General features: G+C 41.8%; 1 protein-coding gene across 1 annotated transcript in view; it reads left to right on the top strand.

The window, feature by feature from the left end:
• Positions 1-17,917, top strand: part of KDM3B (lysine demethylase 3B) — an 87,900-nt gene that overhangs the window by 29,312 nt on the left and 40,671 nt on the right. Inside the window, exons 7-11 of the mRNA XM_077472325.1 lie at positions 1,916-2,461; positions 6,434-7,625; positions 8,271-8,472; positions 10,891-11,105; positions 13,122-13,274. Coding sequence (XP_077328451.1) covers positions 1,916-2,461; positions 6,434-7,625; positions 8,271-8,472; positions 10,891-11,105; positions 13,122-13,274 — 2,308 coding nt within the window. The remainder of the gene's footprint in view (positions 1-1,915; positions 2,462-6,433; positions 7,626-8,270; positions 8,473-10,890; positions 11,106-13,121; positions 13,275-17,917) is intronic.

Genomic DNA, 17,917 nt, shown 5'->3' with positions numbered 1-17,917 from the left:
ACTCCAACTTCTAGCAGGCAACCCCTGGCCTCTTTCCAACAGGCTGGATCCGCTGTCTCGGGACCCTCTATTTCTTTCTAATTCTCAGTCTCTGTTGGAGTGGCTGTTGAAGCCCAAGTCATAAGAGATAGAGGGGTCTCTAAGTCAGTTCTTACCTGGCTGAAAGCAAGAAAAGACACTTCAGGAAATATTTGCTATTGTACCTGGAAATCCTTCTTTGCTTGTTGTGAACACGGGCTATTTAGTCTCAGATTATTCTGTGCTTCACATTCTGAACTTTCTACAATCCAGTTGTTGACCAGAACTTGGCCTTAAGCAATTTTAATGGACCAGTTTCAACCTCGTTCATGTTTTTACCAAGATTTCTGGCTTCACTCTCCCTTGCAAGAAAACTTTATTGAAGGTGCATCTCACATCAAGCCCCCCTTACTGTACCTTGTGTATATTCCCTTAGATGACCTCTCCTACAAAGTGGCCTTTTTGCTTGCCATCGTGTCTGCCAGATATGTCTCAAGAGTTGACAGCTCTCTTGTAAGGAGTCTTTCTTCATCCTTTACAAAGACAATGTTTTACTCCCAAGACCATCCTTTCTTCCTAAGGTAGTACATTAGCATGGTAGGACTATGTCTTCAAAGTATCCAAAGAAAATTTCTCTTCATTGCATGGATGTAGTCCAAGCCATTAGTCTTTTTTGAAGCAACAGCTTGGATCAGACAGATGGATTCCCTGTTTGTCCTGTCCTCAGGACCTAGCAAGGGACTCCCTGCTTCCAAGTCCACAATGGCTTGATGGATAAGACATCTGTGCGCTAGAGCTTACAGCTTTTAAGTGCCCATTCTACCAGTTTGATGGGAATTATTTCCTGGGCTTTCTGGGATCAGGCCTCTGTAACCCAGTTTTGTAAAGCCACCCCCTAGGGCCTGGGGGTGTTGACAGGACAAGTCTGATTTATTGGAGGGCAGGCTGAGTTCCCAGCATAGCTAGAGAACTACCCGCAATGTGTTCTCCTGCTTAGTGTGTTCAGTTTTCTAATAGGAAAGCAGAGGGTCTGACAGGAGCACCAGGGAGTTCACACAAATGAAGCAATACAAAGAGAACAGGATATATTTTCATACTAGTACGTGGTACAGCAAGCACATACCAGGAATATGAAATGTTGGATGCATACACATCATTAAGTTGGGTCTTTTGACCGTTGTTATTGGGCCAATTGGCATAGTTCTGTTTGTCTAGTTGCATTGCTTGGGGACGTCCCAGGGTGTTTGAATGCTTTGACTGTGTTCTGTACAGTATGATTAATATAAGTAATTTTTACTTGCCTTTAAACTCCAATAACCTGGAGTGCTGTATAGGACACCCTCCCTTCCATTTCTTGCTTAGTCTGCATTGCTTGGTACAAAACCAAGGACACACAGAAGAGTGGTGTAAGGTTAAAGGGAATCGCCCAGTGGGGGGCGTGTCCCCAAATGATTTGCCTTTGTCCAATCACCTGAAGCTATGAGCTTGTAACCCAGGGACTATGAATGCACAGCCTGTGTCCTATACTGTACTCCAAGATGAATGGGGGGAATTAAAAAAGGGTGGCACAGGCACATCAGATCCTTCTCCCAATTAACATAGGGGGATCAAGCACCAGGCAGGGCGTAAGGAGCTGCTTGCTTTTGGCTCCCTGTGACCCCCCCCCCCCCCATGTCTTCTATCTCCCTCTGAAATAAACTGGCACAGATAGACCTGAAACAAGTCTGTCTGCTTTGTTAATGTGGTGCACACCATTCACATCAGTTTCATGGTCCATTGTAATGGCACAGGAAACTTTTTGTTCCCCCTCAATGTTTCTAACACTGTGCTGTGCTCCATTTTTATGAAGAAATTGTGTAATTAGAATGCAAATTAGCTAACACATTATTTGTTGCAGGATACACTCGTAAAGGTAAAAGCATCAAAATCAAAGAAGAAAAAAGAAACCGCAGATGGGAGGGATAGCCGACGAAGAAAAAACCCTGACACAGAAGGTGATTTCTCTGCAAAGAAACAAAAAGCTGAGAAGAAAGATTCAGACAGCACTGGTGGGGATTCTATTGAGGTCAGTCAAGGATCCTGGAAAGGAAGTGGCATCACAGATCCCACAGCAGATTCAAGATCAAAGCTATTGCATTTTGTTCCACAAATAAATCCTAATATTCGTTTTGCAACTTACACCAAAGAGAATGGCCGTACTTTAGTCGTGCAAGATCAGCCTGTTGCTGATGGGAACGCATTTCCATCATTTAGTGTCATTGCAAGTCAAACTTCATTGCGGTCTGAATCTGTGAGGTCTGGAAGCAAGGGTGACAATGTTGAAAGCACAACTGAGGCAGTGACTTCTGCTGGAGCAACTCCAACCACCGTACGAATTTCCGACGTTGTTCTTTCCAATGTGACAGCAGAAGAAAATAACAAGTCTGGCTGGGCCATTGGAGAGGTAATTTGGTGCATAGTCTTCTATGATGGTGTACATTGTTAAAACCAACAGAAAACTGTCATTACAGCTGATATACAACCCTGATTCTTACTGAAACAAAGTAGAAATCCTAGATCTTGTATGCCCTGATTCCAAATATTTATACAAATTCAATATTATATGCAAGTATAAGTTGCTGCAGACCCCAGTATTACAGTAGACCTATTGCTTTGCACTGTTCAAAAGCACATGTTCATTTTGAATACAAGATCGCTCCCCGCACAAAATACTCTTGGTTATGAAGGGAATTATAGAGGGGCAAATGTCCTTTACATTATTCAGACTAAAGGTGCAATGAAATTTTGACCGCCGAAACATATCGGCCACTGAAAATTGTGTTTTCGGTATGCGGCCAAAAGAGAAAAGGGTGCCGATAATGGCAGAGAAAAGGGGGTGGTCTGCCTCAGGTGTCACACATTGTGGGGGTGTCATCCTGGTGTGCCCCTGTCGGAGTCGTCCTCTCCCCTCCTTCCTCTCCTTGTGGGTGTCATGCAGAGCGGCGGTCTCCCGCTTTGTTACAGAGCTTTGGCAGCCCCTGTTACAAAGTCCTGCCTCCTAGATCAGGCTCCTGTGGTAGGTGTCACACTGATCCAAAGGCGGGAAATGTAATCCGCATTACTTGTATCATAAGGCATGACTTTTACAGCGGCCGTCCGGGCGTTTGCCGCCGTGTGATACAGGCATTGGTAGGCTGAATCTGATGGGCACTGGTGAGGCTGCATTGGTCTCTTGTATCATGTCTGCTAGAGGTGAACCGAATGGAAATTTTGCTAATAATATTAGCAAGCTGCAGACTGCATTTTTTTTTTTTTTTTTTGTATTTTTTTTTTTTTTTAAGCTTTTCTTGTAATGACCAACAATAAGTTCATATTAATTTAATGATATTAATTAAAATGTCCAATATAATACAATTATATAAAAAATTTATATTTTTTAAAAAAACTGTCATTTTCGGTTTAGGTTTTCAGCTAAGTGCATCCTGCATTTTCGGTTTTGACACCAAAATTTCCATTCAGTGCACCTCTAATTCAGAATGAATAGCAATTGGTATAAGGCAGAGCTCAATCGCAAATGAGGATGGAGGAGGAAGCAGTGCAATCTTAGCAGGAGGAATAATAGAGATTTTAGCACATGATCTACTCTATTGATTTATTGTTTCCCCATTAGTGTCATGGTACACACAGGAAGTTTCCTTTAGTTTAACCCAGTGGGCCGAAAATAAATAAAACTGAGGCCGCTTTACTAACTAGGCAATGTTAGTGCAGCAATCTCCCCCACTGGGCTATTGTGTTCTGACTGGGGGAGGCCCCTCCACCTCCTTCTAGAACACAGTGGTCAGTGCTCACAGCAATTGGCTGCAAGTGCTGATCGGATGCTGGTCAGCTGCTTGTCTTCCAGTGTGCTTGTTTAATATAAGCTGGTCGTGTTCAACTTCTGTCGGACGAGAAGCTGTACACACGGGTCAAAAATCGGCCAGTAACTGCTAAACCGACTGTTTTCGGGTGATTTTTCAGCCCATGTGTACTTGGCTTTACACATGTGATCTTTTCTTAGACTTTCCATTATCTCATTTCTGTAAGCTGTTTTAGTATGCAACTGTGTCTAAAAATCCAGGTACTACATTTTTTATTTTATTTTTTCCATTTGGTTCTGCTTCTTTTATGAATCCTTATCTGTGTGAGAACAACATTTTAAAGTTTAAAGGCCAACTTTTGCAAAAAATAAATGCATATATATTTGCAGAAAACAATTGTGCATTTATTATTTTTTTGCAAATGAGCCTGCAATGCAATGCACCCACGATTGGTGGATCAGGGGTGCAGTTCAAGGCTCTTGCACTCTTTTTCCAGCTCTCTGTCCACAGCAAGGTACAGACTTTCAGTTGGTGCACTGACGCTTCTTTCAGCTCTCTATGAGACCCCTTTCACACTGGGACACATTGCAGGCGCTACAGCACTAAAAATAGTGCCTGCAAAGCGCCCTGAAAGAGCCGCAGCTGTGTCTGCGGTGTGAAAGCCCCAAGGGCTTTCACACTGGAACGGTGCGCTGGCAGGACTGTAAAAAGTCCTGCTAGCAGCATCACCGCTCCTTCCCATTGAAATCAATGGGGCAGCGCAGCTATTGTACCGGCAAAGAGCTGCTTCCGCAACGCTTTGCAGTGGTTTTAACCCTTTCTCGGCTTTTAGCAGGGGGGTAAAACCGCCCCTGCTAGCGGCTAAATACTGACGGTAAAGTGGCGCCAAAAATAGCGCCATATTTCTGCCGACGCCGCTCCCACCCTAGTGTGAAAGTGGTCTTAGTGTGGTAATCACAGCAGTTTTGTTCCATCGGCAGTGACAAGTCCATATACCATGGTGGAAGGCTTATAGTTTATTCATTCACAGATCTCTGCAAATGAATAATGTTACTGTGGCACAATGTTAAATGTTACAACCTAACTTTTAGTGAACATGCTCTTCAAGGGGAAGCTGGTCTTTCATTTCATGCAACTACCTGATCTTATGTTGTTGACCAGATGATTTGTTGTCTGCTCACAGCTTTGCTTGTAAATCTTGCCCACTGGAGGTCATGTGTAATCTGCTAGTTTGCTATATTCTCCCTTGATTTGCATTCCTCTATCGCATTCCAAGAATTCTCATCCATTTGGCGCACACACAAAGAAATAGACACATTTTTGATTCTTTAGATCTCATGTTGATCCAGGGTTCACAAATCCAAAGACATAAGTAGGATATATATATATATATATATATATATATATATATATATATATATATATATATATATATATATATATATATATATATATATATATAATTTTTTTTTGAGATTGATATTGTTGAAGTGCCCTTTCATTACTGGCACTCTTTAAAGTGAAACTAGAGACATTGCTGGCAGGCAGGCTTGTATTGCAACAATACTCTGTATGTCTCTTCCTCTGCAATAAAATCTCTGGCTGCCAGCAATGTTGCTTTTGAATGTACATTGAACTGCGCATGTGCAGTTTAGTGTGCATTCTTGGTATGCCAGATTGACTCAACTGCTGTGCACATGCGTGGGGGCTATGTCATCCCTGGACTGGCCAATCAAGATAGCTAGGGAAGCCAAATGCAGAAGAATAGCAGGTAAACATGTTGACGGCAGACACATATAGCTGGGGGGGGATTTTGGTGGGGAAGTCTGTGCAAATATGCTTTTCTGCTTTAAAGCCCATCTTCAGCCAGGCGATTTTTGAACAGGGTAGGGGTTACCAGGATTTTATGGCTGCCTATGACCTCTTTGGAAATACTGGGAAGAAAGTAGTGAAAGTCTCCCCAGTGTGGGCAAAGACATCAGTAAAAACATGACAGAGGTTCTGACCCTTCCCAACTCTAAAGTTTGAAGAAAAGAATTGCATAAAAGCCGTTTTAGCTGTAGTTGGACTATAGGATTGCTTTTTTTTCACATTTTAAGGGTATGTACAAATATATTATGGACTTGCTGTTTCCTACTCATGTTCTGGCAAAAGAGGATGGACCCTTGAAAGAATTTTTTATATGTAAATAATAATTGAAAATATTGCCAAAAGTTGTGAAAAGTACAGGTCAAAGTGCAAAACAGCTGACCATACTCCAATAGTCTTGTATGGGAAAAAAAGGACATTCCAACAGTGAATGTGTTTTTTTTGTTTGTGAAAAATAATTCATTTTGTAACAAAACCTGTTAAATACGCCCGGATACCATTCAGCTGACATGTTTGAATGACATGCTGTGGGCTTTCAAATGAAATTCGCTGACTCAACTATGGCAAGAAAGAATGTTCTGATAAACGATTTTTCTACAAATGTTTAAACTATTATCTAACCATGTATGGCAAGCGTAACTGTTTCATTTCAGAGATTCAGCTGTATGTCATCCCAATCTTTTTTTTCTTTTTCCCCTCCCCCCCCTCAGAGTTTCAAAAAGCCTGTGCCAGTAAGTAGTGGCTTTGGAATGTCGGTCCACCCGTTAACATTTGGAGAGGGTCGAAATCCATCGAATGGTACAGTGCAAGGTACCAATTCAGCTGGGTTCCAATTTGGGTCAAGTTTACAAGAAGATTCAAAAGATACAGACGTATCTAAAAACCTGTTTTTTCAGTGCATGTCCCAGAATGTCCCACCCAGCAATTATTTCACTGCTATATCAGAGAGTCCTGTAGAAGAGCCTTCAAACAAGGACCCATTTAAACAAAGTAAGGAAGGTCTCTCTTCAACCCTTTTTAAGCCCAAGCCTCTCATTCCTTCAGAAACTAAAGTAAATGCAAAACTGCCTTTTTCTGATTCTATGCCAAAACTTACTCCAGCATTTCCCGGCAAAGTGCCCGCTGCAAAGCCACCTGAGACTCATGAAAATCTCTTTCTGCAGCCTCCAAAGCTATCCCGTGAGGACCCATCAAATCCATTTTTAGCCTTTTCAAATACAAAAGATGTTTCACCATTTGGCTTCTCAAACCAGCCAGTTCAAAGTTCGTTATCTGGTACACCTACATCTTTACTTTGGCAAGATAAGCATAAAGCCGAAGACCCTGGCTCTTTAATGAAAAATAAACCCCTGTTTCTTTCCACTGAGCCTTTAAAAATGTTGCCTATTCCTTCTACCCCATCAGTTAATGAATCTCTTCAAAGCTCTGCCTTTTTGGGAAATGGGAGGTCAAATTCTCCAGCAAATAGCTTGAATCAGCCTATTGAGATGCCAACATTGTCATCAAGTCCAACTGAAGACAAACCCGCAATAGGATCTGGGCAGTTGGACAATCCATTGCTAAGGACTTTTACTGCTCTGTCAAGTAGACTACAACCTGGTGTAGTTTTTTCCACAGAATTCTCTCATGATGGGAAAGCTGCTTTTGAGTCTGTTAACAGATTCACTCTAGATGAGCGAAGCAGAACATCAAAGCAAGATTCTGATTCCAGCACTAATAGTGACTTGAGTGACCTGAGCGATTCAGAGGAGCAGTTGAATTCTAGAGCTGGCTTTAAAGGGATTCCAGAACATCTTGTTGGCAGGCTAGGACCTAATGGAGAGCACGGTGTTGACTTACTTTTGGGAAAAGGAAGGGGAAAACAAGTGGGGAGAGGAAGGCCGAGAACTACTCCACTCAAAGGTATGATGGACAAGTAGCAGAATGTATATTTGCAGGGGGGGGGGGGGGGGGTTGGTTAGTTGTTGGGTCATGGGATGGGATATTCAGTCTGTCCACAGCCCCCATTCATACCACAACCCCCCTTTACAGCACAGTCCCCTCTTTAGCAGTGTCCTCAGTTCCCCTTCATGTCACAGCCCCCATTTACATTACAGTGCCCCTTTTACATTAATGTAATGAGGACCAGACCAGAACAGGAAATTGCTCTGTAAACAGGGCACTGTGATATAAAGGGAACTGCACTGTAAAGGGGCACTGTAATGAATACAATGCAAGGAGTGCACTTTGTTACATAGCCCCTAGCAGTCACAGCCTATTCCATGCCCCTGCAGTCTCTCCCCAGAGAGGGCAGAGGAGCCATGATAGCACACACGGACATGGCCGCACAGCAGGAGGTGAGCAGCGTCCGCAGTCTGTGATACACTCGTGATTGCAATCGCTGCTCATCTCCTGCTGTGCAGCCCAGTCATCAACAGGCCGGGGGTTGGGGACCCCTGGTGCACATGCTTGAGTTTACCCTCTTTAAGGGTTATGTAATTTAAAAAATTTAATTGGTATAATAGTTTTTGTGGCTTTATAATTATTTTTTTTATTTTTTTTTTACAGTAGGGCAGTCCATTTTAAAAGATATGAGTAAAGTAAGAAAGTTGAAGCAGTCAGGTGAACCTTTTCTTCAAGATGGATCTTGCATCAATGTCGCACCACATTTGCACAAGTGTCGTGAGTGCAGATTAGAGCGGTACCGGAAATTTAAAGAACAAGATCAAGATGATTCCACTGTGGCTTGTAGATTCTTTCACTTCCGGAGGTATTTTTATTTTTTTAACTTGATGTATGTTTTTAGACAGTAGTCGCTTATGTTGGGGCAAGGTACATTCTGGTTTCCAGGTTATCTCGTCAATAATTTCACCCACACAAAAACAGGCTGCCTTTCGCACTTGTGCATCATATGACTCTTTCCTTTCTAATGATGCGTAGAACAAGTAAAGTAGGATCCTGCCTCCTAGCAGTGTGCATAGTGTGGTAGCTCACCCTTCTGGTGTGGGAACTCTTAATGTGCACTACTGTGCCTGACCACTGTAAGGCATTGTGGTAATTATTATACACAGTGGAGATGTGAGGAAAACTTGTGTCTACTGTATGACCACTGCAGGGGGTAATGGTGACTGCACATGTCGAAAAGCTGCATTGTCGCTTGCTCCTTGATTTTGGAAAGATTTGAGCAGACTGATGTGTGTAATATGGTATTTAGAGGTACGCGGTCATTGATTTGCAAAGAGGAAACCAGAAAAATGATTTCAGCAGTCACTAGGAAATTTGCAATCCCCTCACTAGATGAAAATGAGCAAAAGAGGAAACTTTTTTAATTTAGTTGAGGTTTGGCCTTTAAACGCCTTGTGATCTAGACTTCTGGACATCAGTTCATTTAAAATGAGGGTGAAAGACCTTTGTCTGGTTTCATTGCTGTCCTGTCATCTGGAAAATTTCCCCAACTGCATAGCACAGCTATAAAAACTTGACAATTGTGCTAACTATTTACTAAAATAAGTTTATTTCTTTATCCCCATTTCAGGGATTTCCTCTTTTTTTTTTTTTCTCTTTTCCTGCTGAAATACTGTTAATAGGAATAGTACGGCTACTTTCACACTGAGGCAGTTTTTAGGCATTTTAACGCTTGAAGTGGCCTCTAAAAAGCATCTGAAAACTGACTTCTATTCTGTGCAGTGTGTGCTTTTACACTGGGGCGGTGCACTTGCAGGACATTAGGAAAAGTCCTGCAAGCAGCATCTTCGGGGCAGTTTGGGAGCACTGTATTTAGCGCTCCCAACCTGCCCCTGCCAATTGCACTGAATAGGCAGCGATTCCAAAGTGCATTGAAATCGCTGCAAAATGGGACTTTTTACCTTGTAAAAAGGTAAAAACCGCCCCTCTAGAGGCTGAAAAGTGCAGTTAAAGCACTGCAAAAACGTGTGGGTCTTTAGCGCCAATGGCACAGGCGCTTCAGTGTGAAAGTAGCCTAAATTAGGGGAAATTTCATAAAGAAGGTCACAGGTAGCATAGAGAATGCAACAGAGTTTCTAAATCTTTCTTGTGCTATTCAAACAAAAACATCTTGTTTATAGATCCATCCCCTGTCTGCTTCATTCAGGAGGATTACTCTACTGATAAGGAAATCAGTCTGCTCATTACACCTTTTAGCAAGCTCCTAAAATTGGGACAGCAGCAGGGTCTTTTGTTTCTCTGGACTGCTTCTCGAAGTCCCACTCTGTATGTAATTTTACAAAACAAATCCAGACATTACAATAAAAAATTTGTCACAAGAGGAATCGGAGGGCCCTGCTCATTAGAGCTTACATTCTAATGCCCTGTACACGCAGTCGGACTTTCCGGCGAAAAATGTGCGATTGGAACGTGTTGTCGGAAAATCCGATCGTGTGTGGGCTCCATCTGACTTTTTCCGTCGGAATTTCCGACACAAAGTTTGAGAGCAGGATCTAAAATTTTCCAATAACAAAATACGATCGTTTAAATTCCGATCGTGTGTAGACAATTCTGACAAAGTGCCACGCATGCTCAGAATAAATTAAGAGACCACAGCTATTGGCTACTGGCCCGTTTATAGTCCCGATGTACGTGTTGTATGTCACTTCGTTAAGAACGATCAGATTTTCCGTCAACTTTGTCCGAACGTGTGTATGCAAGACAAGTTTGGCACAAAATCCGCAGGAAAAAATCCGATGGATTTTGTTGTCGGAATGTCCGACCGTGTGTAAGGCATGAGAGGGGTCAAGTGATTCAAACGGTAATAACTGTGTGAGATAAGCTGATTTAGGCATTATCAATGGAGCTCAAGAAAAGGATTTTACAGAGTACAAAATTCCTATTTTATCCAGCGTATTGATCTTTCCAGCTTTTCCATAAATATTTCAAGATATCTTAAATGGTTTTCCGATGTTTTTGTTCTCTTGATTTGATTATTTGCTATTGTGTTTGTTTGTTTTTTTAAGGACTCGCCATATATTAAAATATGACATCAATTTAGTCAGCTGTAGGTGATCTCCTTCAAAACCTGAAGCTAATGCCTACCTTTTGACATGGTATCATGTTTTTTTTTTTTTTTTTTATATTGCAAAATTCATAGTTACTATGTGTATGCTTTCAGGTCTTTTAATTTAGATTAAGTGGGTAGCCTACTTGCTTTGTGACAGATTAATTCCTTGTTTAGGCTGGTTTTTACGCGGAAAGGAATTCTTCGCGTTGAAGGCTTTCTGAGTCCCCAGCAAAGTGATTCAGAAGCAATGCGACTTTGGGTTCCCTCCTCTGTTCCTGCTGAAGGCATTGACTTGGAGACCTCGAAATATATTCTAGCTAATGTTGGCGATCAGTTTTGTCAGTTAGTTATGTCAGAGAAGGAAGCTATGATGATGGTGGAGCCGCAACGTAAGTTAATTTCTCTTTAAATACTTTTACCTGTGTGTATAATCAGTGCTTGTTAAAAAAATCCTGCTATTCATTTCTGATCGTACAGAGATTTTTCAATTTTTGAATGACTGGTGTAGACAAATTAATACAGAATTCAGCTGTCAGCCCAACCTAGGAGCCAGAACCACATGCCTATGATTGTGATATACAGAAAAGGCAATAAAATTTTTAAATAGCAACATTTTCTGAGGCTCCTGATTTTTTTTTTTTTTTCCCAGCTGTCTACAAAGATATTGGTGTATATAGGTAATATTCTGTATATAGATGAACAGTTTATAAGCACATCCTCTGTCATTTGGTAGTTCGATTTATCCCATTTATCCTCTAAGCAAACTTTTTGGCTGAAGTTGTAAAAGATCACATCATAAAGTTTAAAGTGGAACTAAAATCTCCAATGACAAAACTGAAAAGGCAGGCTTTTTATTGCAGTAGAGATCTGCCTGCCCGCAGTTGTCTTTAGAATGTAAGAGAAGGGACCACCGCTCCAGGTGAGACTGGGAAATCAATCCCACTGCAGGTATCCTCACAGGTGCTGGTCTGGTTTGCCACCATAATCATATGATTAAGCACTAAGCTGTCAGAAACGTGTTAACCTTATCCATGGACTCCTGTGATTTTTTTTTTTTTTTTATCTGCCTTCATCCAATAAAGAGGTGTACTACTGGTATCCTGCTGCGGTGTGCGGCCATCCATTTCCTATCCTGCTGTTCTTTAGAATGTTCACTGAGCTGCATGTGAGCAGCTCAGTTTACATTCTGGCACAGATCTTGTGTGCTGGGATGACTGAATTCGCTCAAGTATCACCATTTCTACTGTATGGGCACTCTAGTTGCTGGCAGTGTTTGCGCACATACACAAACTCCACGCAAGTGCATAGCATACTGCTTCCTGGGATAGCTGTGACATAGCAATACCAGGAGGCAGTGGGGCCCAGCCTAGGCTGACAACCAGGAAGTCAGCACAAAACACCTAAATATACTAATCATAATAAAAACATTTTTGTAAGAGGGGGAGTGCCAAAAAGAAAACATTTTGCTATAAGGAATTGGTGATAACAAACACAGACAGTTTAAAACACACTGAAAACCAAGCATGCTCACAAGCTGTAGCAACGGCTGCCGTGCAGAATCTCCAGCTGCAGCGGGGAACACAGACGGGAGGGAGGGACAGAACAGCAGGGTTTTTGTTTTTTTGATTTTTGCAGAATACAGAAGACAAATCCTATAGTGGCCAGCTGAGTATGCTCAGCATGAAAAACAGCATTTTATTGATACTTTTTACTGACGTGGGTTTAATGTCACTTTAAATTTATGTTTTAAGCTCAAAAAGGTAGTAACGGTACTGGGCCTTTTTTTTTCTCTTTAATGTGGTCAATAACCTTTTAAACTTCTTTAAAGCCTGGAGAATAGAACTTTTTGTATAGTTTATTTATTTTTTCTGGCCATACTTCTCGTGTGGGTCACAGGGGTGCATTTATTTCTGCACTTCTACGACCAATATTCAGCCGACAGTGGGCTAAAGCCCTCTGTCGACTTATGCCACAGAGCTGATCCAAGCTCTCCAGGGAGGCAGACACAATAATGTCGGGATCCACCTTAATACCTGACCGGAAACTGGCTCAGTCTCTCAGCACACTGCTGAGAGCCTGCGCCAGCTGCATCCACCGCCTCCACAGCCCTGTGCTCCAGTGAGCACTGGAGGGGCAAATCAGAGAGCAGTGGTCGTCATTGCTCTCTGCTCCGTGAAGACCGAGAACTGAGCGATTAGTGGTCATGTGGTTGCTCAATTCAGTGTTAGAGCTGATGGGGGACAGCAGCAGCATTGGACCGATTCTGCAGCCACATAGGTGAGTATGAATGTTTTTATATTCTGCTTTTTGCCATTAAAATACCTATACTTTTTAATGCGGCACATGCACACATACTGTATCTGAGTCTTGAAAAAAAATGTTTTTCTTTTTTTTTACTTGTACAGAAAAGGTAGCCTGGAAACGAGCGGTCAGAGGTGTCAGGGAAATGTGTGATGTCTGTGAAACAACACTTTTCAACATTCATTGGGTGTGTCGCAAATGTGGATTTGGTGTCTGTCTTGATTGCTATAGACTGAGAAAGAACAGACCTCGTAGAGGTAAGAGTCAGTATATCTAAAGACCTTGTTTTGCAACAGAATACTAAACGGTTAAGATGAAAATCCATTTTTGGAGAAAGTGCTATTAAACGTGCATACTGTATTTTACAGGCATTTTATTTATATTCTACTCCATATTTTACAAGCAAACCAAACTGGTCTAGAAAAACTTACACCTGCTAGAGTGGGAGTAGGTATAACCATGCCAGGGGCGTTTGAGCAGGTGCAGCAATAATTCTTGCAGAAATTATGTAGGTCCATGGGGAGACACTTACTACATTGAGATACCATAACCTTACAGTTACCTCATCACCTGTGCCGCCCCAAAGCAACTTGCCAATAAACCCTGATCGGACCACCCTAAACACTGCAAATCTATGGTTCTTTGTTTAGTAAAAAACAAAAAAAAAAGTGCTTTATTGTCAAAAAGGAATGAGACAGAGCATACAGATTAGCTTGTAACAAAACCTTACAAAATGCTTGGATACCGTACAGAAGGTAAGGACAACCGTAATTCGCAGAGTAATTAAGTACACAATTACAATCAGAGATAAACAACTACAGGATTGAACAGGAGAAGAGATTTGTAGCTAGTAAACATATACATACCCATACCCCCCACCCTTCTAGTCTCTACGTGCTCACCCATGGGGCCCACACCTTGTTATATTTTCATTGGCATCCTCTAATAATGTAGGTTTATCTATACATGGGTAGTCGCTGCATCTATCTAAGCTTCCCGGAGGAGAGAGAAGGGGTTGGCGATGGATATACACAAATCTATAGTTCTTACTGACCCTCTCCACAGTTAAATGAGAAGCGCATCTCTTAATTTTGTACAAAGCCTTTTATCTCAGCTTATTGAAATGGAAAATTACATTTCATTCATTTCTATGCCATGCTGTTCTGTTACAATGCGTAGAAATGGACAGTACACACAAGGTGAGCTATGGTATGTGTTTTTCCGCACAACACTGCTGTACTCGGGGGTAGAGGTCGACCGATATATCGGCCGATATTTGCAGTTTTTTAAATAATCGGCATCGGCCGATTGTGCTGATAAAAAGCCTATTTAGAACTACAGCGGGACTTTGAAATGACTTCTGTAATAGAAGTCAGTGTAAGTTGCCTGAGTCATCATAGAAACGTCTTCCTCCTCTCTGGGCAGGCTGCCAAGAAAAGAACAGAAAGATACAATGTTTACACTTGAATGAATGAAGTCATCTCTGTGTGTAGAAGTTCTCAGTTTAACCATTTAAAGACTAAATCTTTTCTGACACTTGTTGCTTACAAGTAAAAATCCTGTATTTTCTGCCAGAAAATCACTTGGAACCCCACCCCCCCCCCCCCCCCCAAAAAATTATATATATTTTTTTTTAGCAGAGATCCTAGGGAATAAAATAGCGGTTGTTGCAATATTTTATGTCACACGGCATTTGCACAGAGGTCTTTCAAATGCATTTTTTTGGGAAAAAAATACACTATTTAAAAAATAAAATAAAAACAGTAAAGTTAGCCCATTTATTTTTATTTATTTTTTTCGTCCAAAAGTTTTGACTACCTGTTTTTATTTAATATATAGGTTTTTTTTTTAATCTAAATCATACATACAAGTAAACTGATTGGAGGTTTGTTTTGTTTAATAAATGTTTAAATGTAAGAAATTTTCTGTATCACTTATGAAGGCTGCTTTCACACTGGAGCGGGCAGGCGTTGATGGTAAAACACAAGTTTTAGCGGCTCTTTACCATCATTTTAGCGGTGCTATTTGGCTGCTAGTGGGGCACATATAACCCAGCTAGCGGCCAAGGAAGAGGTTAAATGCGCCCATGAAGCACTGCTGCCAAATCGCATTGCATGCGCTTCGGCAGTGGTGCCCATTCATATCAATGGGCAGTAGTGGTGGAGGAGCGGTATACACCACTCCAAACGTGCTGCTTGCAGGACTTTTTTTTTTAAGATCCTGCCAGCGCATCGCCTCAGTGTGAAAGCACTCTGTCTTTCACACAGACTGCAGGGGAGCCATTTTGCAGGCACTTTACAGGCGCTATTTTTAGCCCAAAAGCGCCTGAAAAACGCCCCAGTGGGAAAGGTGTGTTAGATCAAGGGGAATTAAAAAAAAAAAATAATAATAAAGGAAAAAAATAAATAAAATAAAATCGGCCTAACATATCGGCCCAAAAAAATCGGCATCATATATCGGCTATCGGCCGCCATGATTTCTAAATATCTGCATCGGCCAGAGAAAAACCCATATCGGTCGACCTCTACTCGGGGGTCATTAACCACTTTAGCCCCGGACCAATTTTCAGCCTAAGGACCAAAGGTCTTTTTACAATTTTGCACTGCACGGCTTTAACTGGTAATTGCGCGGTCATGCAATGTTGTACCCAAACGAAATTTGCGTCCTTTTCTTCCCACAAATAGAGCTTTCTTTTGATGGTATTTGATTGCCTCTGCGATTTATTTTTTTATTTTTTGCGATATAAATGGAAAAAGACCGAAAATTTTGAGAAAAAAAATATATTTTCTACCTTTTGTTATAAGAAAAATCGAATAAACTCAATTTTAGTCATACATTTAGGGCAAAATTTATTCAGCCACATGTCTTTAATAAAAAAAAATGGCAATAAGCGTATATTTATTGGTTTGCGCAAAAGTTATAGCGTCTACAAACTAGAGTACATTTTCTGGAATTTACACAGCTTTTAATTTATGACTGTCTATCTCATTTCTTGAGGTGCTAAAATGGCAGGGCAGTACAACCCCCCCCCCCCCCCAAATGACCCCATTTTGGAAAGTAGACACCCCAAGGAAATTGCTGAGGGGCATGTTGAGCCCACTGAATATTTTTTTTTTTTTTTTTTGTCCCAAATGATTGAATAATGACACAAAAAAAAAAAGTTTACAAAAAGTTGTCACTAAATGATATATTGCTCACACATGCCATAGTTATATGTGGTATTGCATCCCAAAATATATTCTGCTGCTTTTCCTGAGTACGGGAATACCACATATGTGGGACTTTTTGGGAGTCTAGCCGCGTACGGCACCCCGAAATCCAATCACTGCCTTCAGGATTTCTAAGGGTGCAAATTTTTGATTTCACTCCTCACTACCTATCACAGTTTCGAAGGCCATAAAATGCCAAAATAACACAACCCCCCCCCCCCCCCCAAATGACCCTATTTTGGAAAGTAGACACCCCAAGCTATTTACTGAGAGGCATGTTGAGTCCATGAAATATTTTATATTTTGCCACAAGTTGCAGGAATATTACAATTTTTTATTTTTTTTTTGCACAAAGTTGTCACTAAAGGATATATTGCTCACACATGCTATGGGCATAAGTCAAATTACACCCCAAAATAAATTCTGCTGCTTCTCCCGAGTACGGGGATACCACATGTGGGGGACTTTTTGGGAGCCTAGCCACGTATGGGACCCCAAAACCAAGCACTGCCTTCCGGATTTAAATATAAAACGCTACCAAAAAAAACTGTTAGCGATCGCAGGGATCAGGCCTGACTCTGCGAACGCTGTGTTTAGTGTTTTGTAAGTGACAGCCATCGATCGATACTGCACTTGGGTGGGCTGGGCGGAGGGGCAAAACCCAGGTGCTAGCAGGTATCTGGGCTGATCCCGCTAACAATGCGTTTTTTTGGAACCCTAAACTGCTGGGGACGCTAGTATAGATCTGATCAGATATTGATCTGTTCAGATTCTATACCACTACGGGAGGTGTATGCTTTGCGCGTGGGTGTTAGCGGTACTGGCATTAGCCTAGCGCTGCTTGCGGCGACTCAGACCCTGACCCTAAAACCTAATTGATATCACCCGCCGGGTGATCAGGGGGTTAAACCTTTATTGGGTAATAAATGGTGGGTGCCCTGATGCTATAAAAAGCTAACTAACCAGAGTCACCGTAACACTTATACGGTGATCACTGGTGAAAGGGTTAACTAGGGGCAATCAGGGGGTTCAAATTTTTATTAGGTAGTATATGGGGGTCCCTGGCGCTATATAAAAACCTGACGGGGAACCTAAATAACTGGCTAACCAACGTCACCAGTGACACTTATACGGTGATCGCTGGTAAAGGGTTAACTAGGGGCAATCGGGGTTAAAACCATTATTGGGTAGTATATCGGGGTACCTAGCGCTATAAAAACCTGGCGGTGAACCTCAAAAAATAACTAGCTACCTAGCGACACTAATGCAGCGATCAGAAAAATGATCGCTTGGTGACACTGGCAAAAGGGGTGAAAGGGTTAATTAGGGGCAATCAGGGGGTTAAAACCATTATTGGGTATTATATCGGGGTACCTAGCGCTATTAAAAACCTGGCGGTGAACCTAAAAAAATAACTAGCTACTTAGCGGCACCAGTGACACTAATGCAGCGATCAGAAAAACGATCGCCTAGTGACACTGGCAAAAGGGGGTGAAAGGGTTAACTCTAAGGGCAATCAGGGGGTTAAATCTTTATTGGGGGGTGGTAGGGGGGCTACCCTGGACCTAACACTAACTGCCCTGACACTTTTTACTTTTACAACTGACACTGAATGTAGTGTCAGTAAATAAATGATCACTGCAATCAGTGACACGGGGGGTGGGGGGCGATTGGGGGGGGGGGGGGGGTTT

The sequence above is a fragment of the Lithobates pipiens genome, unplaced genomic scaffold (genome assembly GCF_037356315.1).
Source record: "Lithobates pipiens isolate NorthernLeopardFrog02 unplaced genomic scaffold, aLitPip1_a1.2 Scaffold_8, whole genome shotgun sequence".
Classification (NCBI taxonomy): Eukaryota; Metazoa; Chordata; class Amphibia; order Anura; family Ranidae; genus Lithobates; species Lithobates pipiens.
Note: the sequence above shows the minus strand (reverse complement) of the source record. Positions and strands in the feature narration are given on the sequence as shown.